A 16,356-nucleotide genomic window follows, 5' to 3' on the forward strand; every position below is an offset into this window, starting at 1 on the left:
CCGAGCGGGCGGGCTGCGCCGGGAGCCGCTGGCCCGTCCCCCCCCCCCTGGCCGCGCCCGCCCCCCGCGAGCATGGGCGCCCACCCGCGCGCTGCCGTGGTCGCGGGGCTCCCGCCGCCCCGAGCGCTGCCGCTGCCTCTGCTCCTGCTCCTGCTGCTATCGCCGCCAGGTACGGGCGCGGGGCCGGAGGGGGGGACGGGAGGGAGGGCAGAGAAGGGGCGCAGGCCGGGCGGTGCGGGGTCGGGGAGGCCCGTCTCCCCTCCGGCCACCCCTCCCCGGGTCTTCTGGGTGCGAGCCGGGAGGGCCGTCGGTTCCGCTGTCTGCATCCCGCCCACCCCCTCGTCCTATGAATAGATGGCGAAACTGAGGCCGGAGAGGGCTGAAGACTGGGCGGGTGTCACCGCCGGGAGAGGGGCGTCGCTTCGCGGCTGGGGGGCCGGCGCGCCCGCCTCTCCGCGCTCCCGGCGGCGCCTCCCTCCGGGTGTCGGGTCTCGGAGAGGGGCGCGTCCCGGACGAGCCTGCCCTGACCCTGCCAGAAGGCCTGCTGGCGGTCTGGGAGGGCGGCAGACACCGAGGGGCCCGGGATTTGGCTGCAAGGGGAGCCTGTCGGGAGAGCGCGGTTTCTGACCCCTGGACGCTGAGGACCCCACCACCGCTCACGCAGCTTCTGCCTGTGGCCTCTCCCGGGTGTGGGAGGGGGGAGCGGGCAAGACCCCATTTCTTTTTTTTTTTTTTTTTCCAACGTTTGTTTATTTTTGGGACAGAGAGAGACAGAGCATGAGCGGGGGAGGGGCAGAGAGAGAGGGAGACACAGAATCGGAAACAGGCTCCAGGCTCTGAGCCATCAGCCCAGAGCCCGACGCGGGGCTCGAACTCACGGACCGCGAGATCGTGACCTGGCTGAAGTCGGACGCTTAACCGACTGCACCACCAGGCGCCCCAAGACCCCATTTCAAGATTAACCCGACTTCCCTGAGGATTCCCCCCACCCCCCCCCCCCCCCCGCCCCGCCCCAGTTTATCCTCAGTTCTGTAACTGGGAAGGCACACAGCTGACTCACGTGGCCTGGGGTGTGGCTAATGAACAAAGGGGGTCCCCAAGGTTTCAGAGAGGTAAGGTCTTTGATCAGGCTGTAAAGACACACTCAGCAGGAACCACGGGTCTCAGTTCAAGATCATGGGAGCCATGTAGACACCCAGTTTCTCAGAGCGTTGGTGGCCAAACGTCCATGGGGTCCCAGGCAGATGAAGGAGAGCCCCAGACCTGGGCTGCAGAGCATCTGGCCCTGGGTGACCCTGGGCGGCCCTGGCGCGCAGAGTGGACTGGCCATCTCTCCATCATGGAGGTAGCAAGTGGCCGGGCCTAAGCTGGCTGCGTTTGCATCCCACCATGCCCGTAGTGACGTTGAAGGTAAGGGTGGTGCTGGAGCTCTTACGGGGTGCTAGCACTGAGAACTTCACTTAGAACAACCCTGTGAGGTGGATGCGTTTTTCTAGGCAAAGACAGTGAGGCTCAGAGAGGTTAAACCCCTTGCCTGAGCTCACACAGCTTTCAAGTAGTTTGGCAGGATTTGCACCAGATCTTTCCAAATTCCAGCCCAGGCTTGTGACCACAGTTTCTCCCTGGAGGAGTGTGACCTCATGTGTCTTTTGGCCTCAGTTTCCCAGCCCGTAACTTGAGGGAGTGGGGCTCATCTGGGAGTCCGGAGCTCCACAGAGTACCCCCAGCACGTGGTAAGCAGGCTATAGGTGGGTGGTGTCCCCGGTGAGGGGAAAAGTGACCATTACTTCCTGCAGTGGCCATCGCCTCCGAGGCTGAGCACCGTCTGTTTGAGAGGCTGTTCGAAGATTACAACGAGATCATCCGACCTGTAGCCAATGTGTCTGACCCCGTCATCATCCAGTTTGAGGTGTCCATGTCTCAGCTGGTGAAGGTGGTGAGTGCTGGCACCGCAGGCCATGGCCATGGGGTGCGGGGCTTCTGGAAGAGGCTTCCCCAGAACCAGCCTTCTGTTTGAATTCACTGTGCACTTTTTCTCTCTCCTTCTAGGACGAAGTAAACCAGATCATGGAGACCAACCTGTGGCTCAAACAAGTAAGTGAGCGGACCCTGGGCGCTGCTGCCCCCTGGTGGTGTCTTTTGTATTTGCTGTGCGGGACCCACAAAGAGCCCAAACAGCCAGCTTCACTCTGGTGAACCCAGATTGGGGTGACTGGCTAGTGTGTCTCTTCCTGGGCTTGGAGTCACATGCACTACTCCACGCTCCCCCTGGAAGTCAGCCCCTCAAGTCACAGATGACAGATCGCAGCTTGGAGGGAGAGACCTCCTCAGCAACACAGCAAACTAGGACAGACCTGGGCCTGGAGCACAGCCCCTGACTTTGGGCTGGTGCCTGAGGCCACCTCCTTCCCTTCTTGCCAAAAATTTGCCCTTCAGTTCAAATCAGATGCTGTTGCTTTCTTTGGTAGAGTGGGAGCAGAGGCTCTGGATTTTCCTGTTCAGATTGAGGCCAAAGAAACAGGCTTCCACATGCCCCCCCCACCCCCCCACCCAGGGAGACTTTGCCCAGATCTAGGCAGATACCTCCCTGGACCAGTGTGACCCTTCGCTAGCCCACACAGCCTTTCCACACCCAGAAGGCTGGAAAGCCAGGAGGGCACAGTGCCCATTCAGCACTCTGTCCACAGGCTCACCTGTCTCTCCTCCCATCTCCCAGCCTCTATTCCCACACACTTCTCAGGCCCCGGTGGGACCATGGCTCCTTCCCCAGAACCCTTCAGACACCAGCCCCGCTTAACCTGGAGGTGGAAGAGGGCTGTGTCATTAGCTCCCTGCTCCTGCCAGTGGGAAACACGTCTGAAAAAGCTCCCAGAGAGCTGTTCCAGGGACGTAAATGGCAGGTGCTTACAGCATGCACCTGGCCAGCACCAGCACTGACTGGAGGAAGCACTAGTGACCCTCACTGGTTGGTGAGGGGCTGGGCTTGCCCAGCCACGGAGGCAGTGTCTCCGGGTAGCCGGGAAGCAGCTTGCACACCCAGCCCAGTGCCATCTCCCCCACAGGCGCCCACGTGAGAAGTGGGGCTCCTGGGGTCTGCAGCGTGGAGGTGGGGGCTTCCCCAGAACAGCTGGTTTCCAGGAAGGGGACCGTGCTGTCCTTCCGCTGCCGCCTCCTCTCTCCCTGCCTGCTCCCCACAGATTTGGAATGACTACAAACTGAAGTGGGACCCCTCTGAGTATGATGGGGCGGAGTTCATGCGTGTCCCTGCACAGAAGATCTGGAAGCCGGACATTGTGCTGTATAACAAGTAAGGGACTGCCTGGCCTTCCTGGGACCTTTCCCAAGAGGGCTTCATTGAGATGTTAATCCCACAGGTGTTTACTGAGCACCTGCTATGGGCCAGATGCCCGAGAGAGCCACCCTGACTCCAGGACTTTACCACACACCAGGGGACAGGCATGAACTGTGATATCCAAATGTGCAGTAACAGACCGGATAGGGGGGTGGGGGGAGGAAGGGCGGTCTGCTGCCAGGGCCCTCACTGGCACTTGCCCTTCCCTGTAGGTCAGGACCACGGACCACTTGGTTCCTCTGCCCTCGGTGACTGAGCCCGCAGTTTCAGGAAGCCTCTCCGCTGTATCTCACAGCGTCTTCCTCTGCCAGGCTCAGCTGCCCATCATGGCACCTCCTAAACTGGCCTCTTTCCACATTTAAGCGTTGTTATTCAACAAACATAAAATTTAATGGATGTTTTACACTATGTACTAGTTTGTTCTCTGGGTATTGAAAAACATCATTTTTATACCTGTGCTTTATCTCTAAGGTTATGTTTTAACCATTAAGCATTTATCAGCAGAGCACTTCCTATAGAACTAATCTGATTTTAACGACTGAAAGCATTTCCGTGTTTAGGTTTTTATGCCATATTAGTACAAACTCATATGCTTTAACTATTAGGACTGCAGAAGCTATGTTTTTGGCTGAGTCCCACTTTCTGGTCACTGACTAAAAGAAGGGTCTTTAGCCACTCCACAGATGGGCCGTGTTTTATTTATTGGCTTTCCAAGGAAATACATCATTCATAAATGTTTCTTTCAGACAACTTGTATTTGTAAATTTAGTCCTCACAGAACTGGGACAAGGTAAACTCAAGTGGTTTGCAAAACATGAGCAGTCTTACCAGTCTTCTGATCCACAGGCTCTTAGGGAACTGGGCAGAGTGTTGAGAATTTTAGCTAAGCTAGAATTAAGAAAATGTGCAAAAATTTTAATGTCATGATTTGAATTTTTTTTTTCAACGTTTATTTATTTTTGAGACAGAGAGAGACAGAACATGAACAGGGGAGGGGCAGAGAGAGAGGGAGACACAGAATCGGAAGCAGGCTCCAGGCTCTGAGCCATCAGCCCAGAGCCCGACGCGGGGCTCGAACTCACGGACCGCGAGATCGTGACCTGAGCTGAAGTCGGATGCCTAACCGACTGAGCCACCCAGGCGCCCCGTGTCATGATTTGAATTTTCTAGCCGGCAATCTTGAGTGAACAGCTGGAGGACTTTAGGCTGTGAGTTTAACGGTGCTGCGTCACAGTGAAATGATTCAAATTGAGTGTGGTGAGGAGCAAATATCATAAGGAATTTCCTTTGAGTCTGAAACTGAAGATAGGTTGTAAAGAAAGTCACCCAACCCCTCCAAGTTAGAAGTCGTTTCTCGGGACTGATCCTCCGTTGAGAGTCTCTTCATGTTGACAGGAGAAACACCTTTTACGTCCTCGTGCCAAAGCTTCCCCTATGGTTTGTTTTCTCAAGTTCATTCTCTACCAGGATCCTCAGCAAGTGCTCATGGGCACAAGATGCCTTATGTTCTTACATGTTTATAATTCACTGCAGCCTTTTTAGAGAATATGTTCAGGTTACTTAGCTGGATAGAGAAACTCCTTGGCTGAAATCTTCCTTCGTGAAAATCTTCTAAAAATGCCGACTGCTCCAGCATGAAGTGTCGCTGTCAAAATCTGATGCCAGTCAAATTGGGTGGCATTGGAAGACAAGGGGGACTCTGCCGATCAGCCTGTGGGGACCACAAAGTGAACCAGCTCTGTCCTGGGCGAACCGGGAGGCACAGTCCTGGCAGGGGGTGTTCTTTCAGCTCAGGCACCCAAAGGCTTCTTCCTTCATCTGGAGAGTCAGCTGTTTGACTCTGTGCCACAGATGTGACGCGTCTTTACTCCAGGAAAGCTGGTTTCAAGTTCTGGGTCTTAGGATTTGTTCTTTTGCTTTGGCTTCTCTCTCCAGGAACTCCATCTTCGTGTACGTCAGAACTTCACCTACATTCTCTGTTCTTCTTGCTCAAGTTCTTGTTTCTGTTTGATGTGAAACTTGCCCTCTCTCTCTCTCTGGTTTCATTCCTGTGACTGTGCTTTCTCTGGCACCTTGTTTCTTTTAGCCGTTGCTTCTAAGATGGTTTTTGACTCTTTCCTAAGGTGTCGGCTCTTGATACACCTGCTGTTGTCTGGCCAGGTTATTTAACATTTTCTGATTATGCTGCTCCTTCATGGCTTCCAGAGATCACTTAGCACTTCTTAATCTGTAAGCCCAGGTAGGTTGTCACTGTCACCTGTTCTGGGCCTGTCCTGTTGGGGTATGGCTTCTCTGCTTGTGATTCAGATACTCATCTTCACCCATTTCTTACAATACAATCTAATCCTTTTCCACTGCTCTTGTTGAAATAGGTGGCCTTTGCTAAACGTTTAGGACAGGCTCCCAGAGGGAACAGGGTGGGTGGGGGGTCTCTTTTCATCAGCTTGAGGGCCCCTGGGAAGGCAGGCTTCTGGGCCTGAGCCCAGCCGCTGCTGGATGCCTGCTTCTCCAGCTTGTAACCCATATTTCTCTTCTCAGCCTGTTTCTGACCTGGTTTCACTTGGGTCCTACCCTAAGCAGCGTTTTTCTGGGCGGGTCTCAGTCCTTCCAGAAGGGAGTCTGGGCGGGGCGGGGGGGAACCCTCGAGCCCACACCAGCCCCCGAAGGCCTTCCCTGCAGACCGCCAGTGGGCCCCACCACCTTTTTGGTTCCCTCCCCGAAACTGGAAGCTGTAAGGCCTGTGTTTCACTGTTCCCCTTGCTGAGGAGTCAACGCAGACTGAGGTCCTCTTTTCTGAGGGACAGATGCTTCTTGGTGGCTTCTGTGCCTGGGGCTCTTTCCCTGGCGGCCACCACCTCCAGCTGATCCTGCATGGTCCAGGCAGGCTGCCCTGGGGTTGCTCACTGGACCCCACCTGCTCGTGGGAGGCTGCATGTAACCTGACTGTGATGACATGGTCACAGGCTTTTCTTTGCTGGGAACTTGGAGAATGTTCACACCAGTCACCACCCTTGCCTCCCCCGAAGCTCAGTCTCCCTTAGAACGAGCCCTCAGCCGGTTGTGTGCACCCTCCTGGGCATCTCTTTTTTGACAGCCTCGCACATGGGCTCCTGGACCCCTCCCACCCCCGCTGGCTCTTACTGCCGACCATCCCCTGGACACCCCAAGGGCAAGACCATGGGTTTTCTGGTCATTCTTTTTAGTCCACGAGACCCACCAGGTGCCCTGTCTGTGGCTGAGGCTGTGCCGCACCCCAGGGCCCAGCGGGGTCTTGGCCTTGCCCGTCTACCAGTGGCAGAGAGCAGAGGCCCTGCGCTCTGACCTTTTGATCCCTGGTCAGTAAAGCGAGGGGCTGGACTAAGGCAGGTGCCAGCGTGGGGCTCCTGTGAAGGACTGGGTCAGGGTTTTACATCTGTGGGCCGGCCTCTGCCTCTGAAAGCAGCCTCCCTGTAAATGTCGTCACAGAAGGGGCAGGCCTGCGGGCCGCACTAAGAGGTCTCCTCTGTCCTGACGTTTTGTTGACCCAGGACACTGTCTTCCAAGGCAGTGAGGGCTGTGTGGGCCCTCCCCGCACCCCTCCCCTTACCTGTGAGGACGGAGGGCACAGCAGGACTGTTGTGAGGACCGAACACGAACAAAGCCAGCAGGGCCCCTCTGGACAAACCGGCCGACCAGACGAGGGAGGCGGCAGCCTGGGGTCTTAACTGGTAGCAACTGCCCTGCTCCACGGAGGCACAGGAAGGGGAGGGCCAGACAGCAGATGGAGGACATGGGCAGGACACGTCCCCTCCTGTCTCCACGTGTTACTAAATCACGGCAGGAACACACAGAGATCCCTGCATGTTTGGGTCTGTCACGTGCATCAGCTCTTCAGGCAGATGGGTGGTGGCTCCTTCTAAAGGGTCTGAACTCTATGCCGCCAGCAGAGCTGACCCAGGGACGTGTGTGGAGCCTGCCCCGGGCAAGGCCACCACTTGAGGGCCGGCTGCTCTCTCAGATGCAGGACTTGGTACATCGGTCTCTGCATAAAAGGAGAGTGCGGGTATTGCAGGGAGACGAGACATGGGGAGAAACCAGGGAAAGATCAGGAAACTGAAGGCACGGGAGCCCGTTGTGCTGGATTTGAAAGACAAGGCATCAGAAAACATGATTGTTCAACCCAAGGCGGGGGGGGGGAACACAGGGTCACAGTTCAGGTCTGGTGGGAGCCCATCTGCCAGGGCTCAGTATGGTGGGAGTGGGCTCCCCACAGCTGGGCCTCACACACGTGTGTGCACGTACACAGGAGGTGCCCACGCGGAGACTGAACGAGGCTTTAACGGGATCCAAACCGCAGCAGCAGGAGGGCCAGATATCCCCAAAGGTTTCCTGCCTCGAGGACAACATTCATCTCATTTCTTTGAAGGGGGAAAAATCCCTTTCTGGCATTTGAGACGGTCTGTCAATATCAAGGCCAAGTTATATTGAAAACAAACCAGTGACATGCCAGGGGTGGGGGAAGCATGTCAGATTGTTGTAGGAATGGAGCCTCGGGCCTCAGTGTCCCCGTCGGTCAGTGGGGAGGTGAACCAGGTGACCGTGCATGGCACATGGGGCTCTCCCGTTCTGTGGTTTTATAAGCCACCACTTGCTGCCTACTGCGGGTGGTGTGAGAAGCTGGCCCGGGCGACTGCGTGGTAACAACTGTGTGTCATTTGCCACCTGTCTCTGCAGTGCTGTTGGGGACTTCCAGGTGGACGACAAGACCAAAGCTTTACTCAAGTACACAGGGGAGGTGACTTGGATGCCCCCCGCCATCTTTAAGAGCTCGTGCAAAATCGACGTGACCTACTTTCCATTTGATTACCAGAACTGCACCATGAAGTTCGGCTCCTGGTCCTACGACAAGGCAAAAATCGACCTGGTCTTGATCGGCTCTTCCATGAACCTCAAGGAGTACTGGGAGAGCGGCGAGTGGGCAGTCATCAAAGCCCCGGGCTACAAGCACGACATCAAGTACAACTGCTGTGAGGAGATCTACCCCGACATCACGTACTCGCTCTACATCCGACGCCTGCCCCTCTTCTACACCATCAACCTCATCATCCCCTGCCTGCTCATCTCCTTCCTGACCGTGCTGGTCTTCTACCTGCCTTCCGACTGCGGCGAGAAGGTGACCCTCTGCATCTCGGTCCTCCTCTCGCTGACCGTGTTTCTCCTGGTCATCACCGAGACAATCCCTTCCACCTCGCTGGTGATTCCCCTCATTGGCGAGTACCTCCTGTTCACCATGATTTTCGTGACCCTGTCCATCGTCATCACCGTCTTCGTGCTCAACGTGCACTACAGAACCCCGACCACGCACACCATGCCCGCATGGGTGAAGACCGTTTTTCTGCACGTGCTTCCCAGGGTCATGTTCATGACCAGGCCCGCGAGCAGCGAAGGCCACACCCAGAAGCCAAGGCCCTCCTACAGTGCTGAGCTCTCAAATCTGAACTGCTTCAGCCGCACGGAGTCCAGAAGCTGCAAGGAAGGCTGTCCCTGCCAGGACGGGATGTGTGGCCACTGCCACCACCGCAGAATAAAAATCTCAAACTTCAGTGCCAACCTCCCGAGAAGCTCCAGTTCTGAGTCTGTCAACGCTGTGCTGTCCCTATCTGCTCTGTCACCGGAAATCAAAGACGCCATCCAGAGTGTCAAGTATATTGCCGAAAACATGAAAGCACAAAATGAAGCCAAAGAGGTAAGGATGTGTTATTACATCAGTCGTTTGTTCATTCGACAAACATCTGAGGTGGGTCAGGAGTCAGCAGCCCGTGCTTGGACCGGCCCCTCCATTTACCAGGTAGGGGTCCCTGGACGTGTGCCTCGCTTACCGGAGCCAGTCCCCTCGTGCGCACAGTGGAACGACAGAGTCCGTCAGTGTGCCCTGGCGTTGGCCCCTGAGCTGCCAGCCGTCTGGGCCATCAGGACAGTGCCAACACACTTGGTCAGGAGATGAGCTGGAAAAGGGCACGAGACCAGCCGGTTTGACAGCTTTTACTTTCCGATTGTGTTTTTTCCCTTACTGAGGTATAAAGTGTATGCCTGTTAAGTGTACACGTCTTCACATTAGGTGTTCTCCCATGTAACCCTGAGTGCAGTAAGCACATGGGATGTGTCCCGTGCTCCTTCCCAGGCAGCAGCCCCTCCCCCTTGCTAACCACCGATCTGACTTCCTCGATTGGTTAGTTTTACCTCTTCTTGAACCTCATGTAGATGGAACTCCATAGTACAGACCCTTTCACATCTGACCTCTTTCATTCAACAAAATGCCTTGAGGCTTATCATCTTCGTGGTTTTTTAGGGTGGATAGTATTCTACGCTAGGGCTGCACCACCTTCTGTTTGTTTATTCTACAGTTGTTGGACATGGGCTGTTTCTAGTTTGGGGCTATTGTGAGGAAAGCTTCCATAAATATTCTTACACCTCTTTTGGTGAACACGTATACTCATTTCCCCTGAATGTACACCTAGGGGTGGGATTGCTGGATCACTGGAGAGATGTATTTTTAACTTGTAAGGTTTCCGAAGTGTCTGATGCGTTGATACCCCACCCTGGGCAACGTTTGAGAGTCCACTTGCCGCACATCCTCACCCACATGTGTTTAATTAGCTTTTCCCTGTTGAGTAACGATTAGGAATCTTCTTCCTATGCTTACTGGCCATTTGTACATCTTCTTTTGTGAATTATCTAGTCAAACTCTTTTGCTCATTTATTTTAATTGGGTGAACTTAGATTTCCTCCAAAGATCTCATGCTAGAATTAATGTCAAGTATTAGGAATAGGGAAGTTTTACACTTAATAATATCAAATGTCTGGCTGCTCCCTGACCCTGTTTACCCCCAAGTTTATCAGAATCAGATCTGATAATTTAATGAGAAGTTTTGCTTTAAAATTAATTGGCTCTGCCTTAAGCTGCTTATTAGCAAAGAGCTAATTAACTGATCATTTCAGCTCCTCACACACTGTAGGTGATTACGGTTGACAGGGAATGACTGGGGCCTCTTTTATTATACCCTGAATGGCACATGAAAGTGAAGGAAACAGGAGGGAGAGAGCAACAGCTGTCTGTCCATGCACCCAACCCACCGGCACAGTTGTGAGCCCACCATGTGACTCTACAAAGGCAGAGCCTCCTGCTGAGCCTGTAATTTAGCCAACAAGTCAGGCACACCTTTAACTTCAGCTGAAGCAACCGTTGGAGCATAAGTAAATGATCCGTGAACATCTCTCGTTTGTGTAACACTGACAACGTTTGCAGGTGCTCTCTACCCCTTTCTTTATCCATCTTGAAAAGAATCATTTCAGGTAGCAAAAATTTAATAAAGATTGAGATCTAAATACTGAAGACTCCATCAAGTTATTAGAAATTAACTCTATTTCAAAAATTACTTACTAGGCACCTGACAAAGTGTTAGTTTCACGAGGGTCTAAGACCTATTGTACAAAAGGACATTTTAAAGATTGTTACTAAAAGGGAAGTCACAACCAAAGTGACAGGAAGATACATTAGTGGCAAACTGTGGCAAGTGGTTCATCTCAAGTGGCAACCACTGCTCATCTCTGGTCATCTGTCACCACAGGGGACTTGGGCCCAGTCATAGCTCTCCCATTTTTCCAGAAATAGAAATTGGCCCACAGGCCAGCAGAGCACAACCTGTCCATGCTGAGAAGACTCGAGCTGTCGGAAGAAGGTCTTCTTTGCCTGTGTTGTGTGACTGCCACGCCACCAACACGGTTTTCCAGAGAGGCTTTACCTTCCTAGGTCTACAGCTCAGCATGGCTGGTTCACACTGTGTGTGGCCCCCAGGGACCTCACTTAAGGGCTGCTTTCCCAGGCCACCTCCTGAGGGTGTGGGGAGCCTGTGTGTGACTACCATGGCCCTCCCGGCAGGGGAACACCATGGTGGCTGCCTGCCTTGGCTGTTCCCTTCTCCAGCTGTTCGTGTGGGTCACTGCTTGCTCACGTTTGGCCGTTTTAGTAAGAAGTTTAATTACTGTTAATACGCAAACTTGGGGTCGCACGGAAGCGCTCTTTGTTGGCGGTATGTCTTTCACCCTGGGGTCGGCTCCACCATGCGAGCAGTTCTCTCAGTCTTGGAGGTGTGCCCAGGCCAGAGCCACGGTCTTCTGAGCTGACATTCTGAGATAGCTGGCTTCCTGTTGGGCTGAGACACACATGCATAGACACACACAGATACGTCTCTGCGTGTATAGATCTGTATATAGGTGTGCACGTGTATCTCTACGCGCATATTTTCATTCCTTCCAGAGTCTGACTTTTGATCAGCGATTTGGGAGTTTCCATTTGTTGTAACTACTGTTTGATCAAGGCTAAATTTCTGTCATCTTATTGCATGTTTCCCGACTTATTTTTCTTCTTTGCCTCACTTCGTGCTGAGCACTGGGAAGTCTGAATTGTTTCTGCTGGCTGGAAAGCCATGTGTTCCGTTTCTGTTCTGGAAGCTGTGCCTCAGTGACTTAGACCCACATGCGAGCTCTTCCAGATCCATCTCCTCACTCCTTTGCATCTTGCCCCTGACCCCACTGTCCTCCCCACTGGTCTTCCTTACTGCCCGGCCACACTGGATATGACCAGAGCTTCAGTTGTGGATTTGGGGGAATACAGCTTTAGGTTTTGCCAACCCTTTCTCTAGTCTATATCATTTTTTTTTTTTTTTTACGTCATCTTCAGTAAACAACTGACTTACCCCCCTGCCCTCCTGGCTTTCTCTCCACACTGACCCACCTTGATCCCAAGTGTTCATGGTTAAACCTTCTGAGGCCTGTAGGCTAAAAAGTGTAAAAACTCATTTTTAAGGCAGTTTAGCTGGATACAAAATTCTAGAAGTTCTTTTTCTTAAATACTTAAAAAAACCCTCCTCCATTGCCTTTTTGCTTCAGTATCACTAATGAAGTTTTAAGTTAATCTGAATGCTGTTTCTTTGCGATGAATCGATTCTATCTAGAAGCTACTGGAATTTGTAGAGAAATCCAGTGACCTCAAACACAGTGTGTTGGTGTGGATCTCTCCTAAACTGTTCGGCATCCTTAGGAGCCATTTTATCCTGAGGTTTTTCATCTTTGGTTCAGAGGGAATCGAGGTTTCCTCCGTGAAGATTTCCCATCCCCATGTCTCTCCCTGAACTGCACACGTCTGCTTCCACCCCCCCACCTCTTCCTTCCTGCCACCCTCACCCCTCCTCACGGGTTCCTTTCTGCCAGCTGTCCCCATCCTGAGTCTTTTCCTCCGCTTTTCTGTCACATTTTTACTTGGTTCTTCTGTGACATTGCTTCATGTTCCCTATGCTCTCTCTGATCTCTGGGGATATCCTCTGTACTTTAAAGCCTTAACCTCTCTGTTCTGTGAATTTCCTTCCAGATAGTTATGTTTGTGTTCTGAGGCCTGTAAACTCACTTTTTCAGGGGCATCAGCCTTGCTGGATGGTATTTGGGGAGGCTCCACAAGGCAGGAGGCCCATGTAGCCAGACTAGACTAGGCCTCCCTTCAAAGGTGCTTCCTTCCCTCCAGGTGACCTTGTCCCTCAAGGGATGTCTCTCAACCTCCCAGATTTTCACCTCAGCCAGGCTGTCCTCACTCACACGTTACCTGCGTCTCTGGGCTGGGACCAGGCAGGGAGCAAAGAGGCAGAGCCATAGGGGTGAGAACAGCACAGCCCAAATCTCCCCCACCCCCGCCCTGTCCCTGAGGCCCTCCTCTGGCCCCCCTAGTGGAACCTGGCCGGTGCCACAGCCTCTAACATATGGGCTCCCCTTGCTTCTGGGACATCTCTAGGGCCAGGCGAGGAGAAGGAGCCAAGAGCTTGCACTAGTTCACCGTATTGCCTGACGCTTCTCTGTTATCATTAGTCCAAAGTTTCCGGACCCATATGATGCCTTCAGGACTTTCAGAGTTAGACACAAATTGTCCCCCAGCTGTGTTTGTGCAGTACATTTGTGCTCACGTGGAAAACTCGAGTCCCGTCTGTGTTCACCAGGCAAAGCCGTGCAAATTGCTGTCAGAGGAAGATCTGTGGTTGGATGAGGGTCATCTTTTTTTTTTTTTTAATCAGTGTGACTATCGATAGGTACTATTCATTAAGGACTCTGTGCCAGAACATTATTTCACTTAATCCTCATCATAACCCTCTGAGGGGAGTACTGTTCTTATCTGCATTTCACAGATGGGGAAATTGAGGCAAAGAGAGGTCACATAACTTACCCAGGTTCTCAGACGCTGCGATGAAAATCAAAGTCTACCTGCTACAGCCTTAGGAGGGTTAGCTGGTAGGGGTGGGTGGGAACCACAGGTTCATTGTGTGTTTGAGGCACTTAGAAACCAGTCCTAGGAATCCACACAAAGTACTAGCGTTATAATTCTAATTTTAGCCAAATTCCTTAGTATCTTCAGGAGGACACATCTCCAGTTCATGGCAGTAAAAGAAAATCCTTGTCTCCCAGTCCCATTTCAGTGTACTTAATTAAATCACTAAATCACATGCTGCCTCTTTTTTATGTGATTATTTCTTCAAAATCAGTTGATTCATTGGTTCTCTCTTCCTCAATTCAATTACAGTTTCCTTGTCTTCCCAGTTGTCTAGGAGTGTAATTAACATACAATTCTCCTTCCTATTTCAAGCCTGAATTAGGGCTGTGTTATAGACAATTAGTCTTGCTCTTTCTACCGTCTTTTACTTTATTGTCAGCAATTATTTCTGATTTTCAGCCTGTCCTCTCACTGTTCAGAGTTCCACAATACTTTGGCCTTAGTGTTGAAGAAGATATTTGGTTAGCTGGGCAGGGCCAGGGGGCCGAGGGAGAGAGATGATGGCCTTGCCCTGCTTTACTTATTTCCTTTTGGAACAGATGTTAAATGGAAATTAGTATCTAACACTGGATAAGAACCAGCACTTTGAAGCAATAGTAAACGATGGTTGGATTGTATTAGTTACTCTAACAAAGTCCAGGAGTCCACAAGTCAAGTAACTGGTTTTCCTAACTTTATAAATTAGAATTCAGTTTAGAAAAAAATAGGTTATGTATACATGAAGACATTTCTGGTTGTTTCATTTTTTGTTTATTTTTAAAAGTAAGCTGTATGCCCAACTCAGGGCTTGAACTCACAGCCCTGAGATCAAGAGCTGTTACACCCTACCGCCTGAGCCAGCCAGGCGCCCCAAGAAATTTCTGATTCAAAACAGACCGAATGTGAATATTTTATACCTGCCTCTTGTAATGCATAAAGGGGGACTTGAGAACAGTGTTTCCTCAGACTCCATTAGGAAACAGGGCTTCTTGCAGAATGGCTTCTGCTGCCGCGACATATTTATTCGGTATTCAGTTCTGAAAATGTGTCCACTCTGCCCTTCCCTTCCTGCTTTACGTTTTCCTCTTTCACAATTTTTGTTTTTGTTTTTGTTTTCCAGATTCAAGATGATTGGAAGTATGTCGCCATGGTTATTGATCGAATTTTTCTGTGGGTTTTCATCCTGGTGTGCATTCTAGGGACAGCAGGATTGTTTCTGCAACCTTTGATGGCAAGGGATGACGCTTAAGCACCAAACTGTGTTTGCCAGAGGCTTCCTGGCATGCAGAGGGGGACTCGTTTGTTTTTATTGTGTAAAATACACTTGGCCATAAAATGTACCATCTTCACCATGTTCAGGCCCACAGCTCGGTGGTGGTAAATAGTCATCGTTGTGCAGCTGCCACCGCCATCTCCAGGACTCTTCGTCTTGTAAGACCGCATCTCCGCACCCACTGAACACTAACTCCCTGTCCCCTCTCCCCCTGAAACCCACATTATACTGTTTTGACTACTTTAAGTACCTCATATAAGCAGAAGTGCACACTATTTGTCTTTCTGTGATCGGCCAGTTTCATTCAGCATCATGTCCTCGGGGCTCACCCATGTTGGAGCAGGCGTCAGAATCTCCTTTCTTTTTAGGGCTCAGCCGTGTTCCATTGCACGTCTATTCATGTTGCTTATCCGCTCATCTGGCAGGGGACACTGGGGCGGCCCCCACGTTTTGGCTGTTACAGATACGTGTGCGCCCATGTTCACAGCAACATTATCTGTTTGAGACCCTGCTCTCGATTCATTAGGATCTATGCCCAGAGGCGGAATTGTTGGGTCCTGTAGTAATTCTATTTTCAACTTTCTGAGGAACAACCGTACTGTTTTCCAGGATGGCTGCACCAGTTTGCATTCCCACAGGGGCTCCAATTCTTGGCATCCTCATCAACATTTGTATTGTTTTTTTTTTTTATAATAGTCATCCTAACGGGTGTGAGGTGGTATCTCATTGTGGTTTTGATGTGCATTTATGTAACGATTAGTGATGCGAAGCATCTTCTCCTGTGCTTATTGGCCGTTTGTGTGTCTCTTTGGAGAGGTGTCTGTTCAGGTCCTTTTCCACTTTTTTTTTTTTTTTTTTAAAGTTTATTTTAAAGAGCACAAGCAGGTGAGGGGCAGAGAGGGAGGAGACAGGATTTGAAGCCAGCTCTGCGCTGACAGCAGAGAGCTCAATGCGGGGCTCAAACTCACAAGCCAAGCTATTGAGATCACGACCTGAGCTGAAGTCAGACGCTCAACTGACTGAACCACCCAGGCGCCCTTTCTTTTCCACTTCTCAATTGGGTTGATTGTGGTTTTTAGTTAAGTTTTAGGAGTTCTCTATATGTTCCAGATATTAATCTCCTATCAGAAACAAGATTTGCAAATATTTTCTCCCAGTCTCTGGGGTGCCTTTTCACTCTGTTGATAGTGTCTTCTGATGCACAAAATTTTTAACTTTTCATTAAGTCCAGTTTATCAACTTTTTGTTAGCTGTGTTCCTCTGTGTCATATCCGAGAAATCACTACCAAATCCAGTCTTGTAAAGAATCTGTCCTGTTTTCTTCCAGGAGTTTTCCTGCTTAACTCTTACATTTAGGCTCTTTCTCACACTTTCTATCATCAAGCTACTGGCACTGTTTTT

The 16,356-nt window shown here is 51.4% G+C and overlaps 1 protein-coding gene across 1 annotated transcript; it reads left to right on the top strand.

The window, feature by feature from the left end:
• Positions 1–41: 41 nt before the first annotated feature.
• CHRNA3 (cholinergic receptor nicotinic alpha 3 subunit) lies at positions 42–15,724 on the top strand. Its single transcript, XM_040493415.1, has 6 exons — positions 42–169; positions 1,797–1,936; positions 2,050–2,094; positions 3,198–3,307; positions 8,066–9,077; positions 14,803–15,724. The coding sequence occupies exons 1-6, from the start codon at positions 73–75 to the stop codon at positions 14,929–14,931; spliced, it is 1,533 nt and encodes a 510-aa protein (XP_040349349.1). The 5' UTR covers positions 42–72; the 3' UTR covers positions 14,932–15,724.
• Positions 15,725–16,356: the final 632 nt, after the last annotated feature.

Source organism: Herpailurus yagouaroundi, unplaced genomic scaffold, assembly GCF_014898765.1.
Source record: "Herpailurus yagouaroundi ecotype Mexico unplaced genomic scaffold, PumYag 185, whole genome shotgun sequence".
Taxonomy (NCBI): domain Eukaryota; kingdom Metazoa; phylum Chordata; class Mammalia; order Carnivora; family Felidae; genus Herpailurus; species Herpailurus yagouaroundi.

Excerpts from the sequence above, each read along its gene's own strand:
- CHRNA3 (XM_040493415.1), top strand. The coding sequence starts at position 73 with ATGGGCGCCCACCCGCGCGCTGCCGTGGTCGCGGGGCTCCCGCCGCCC. Across the intron at positions 170-1,796 it reads CCTGCTGCTATCGCCGCCAG|TGGCCATCGCCTCCGAGGCT; the intron begins GTACGGGCGCGG and ends TACTTCCTGCAG. Across the intron at positions 9,078-14,802 it reads CACAAAATGAAGCCAAAGAG|ATTCAAGATGATTGGAAGTA; the intron begins GTAAGGATGTGT and ends TTTGTTTTCCAG.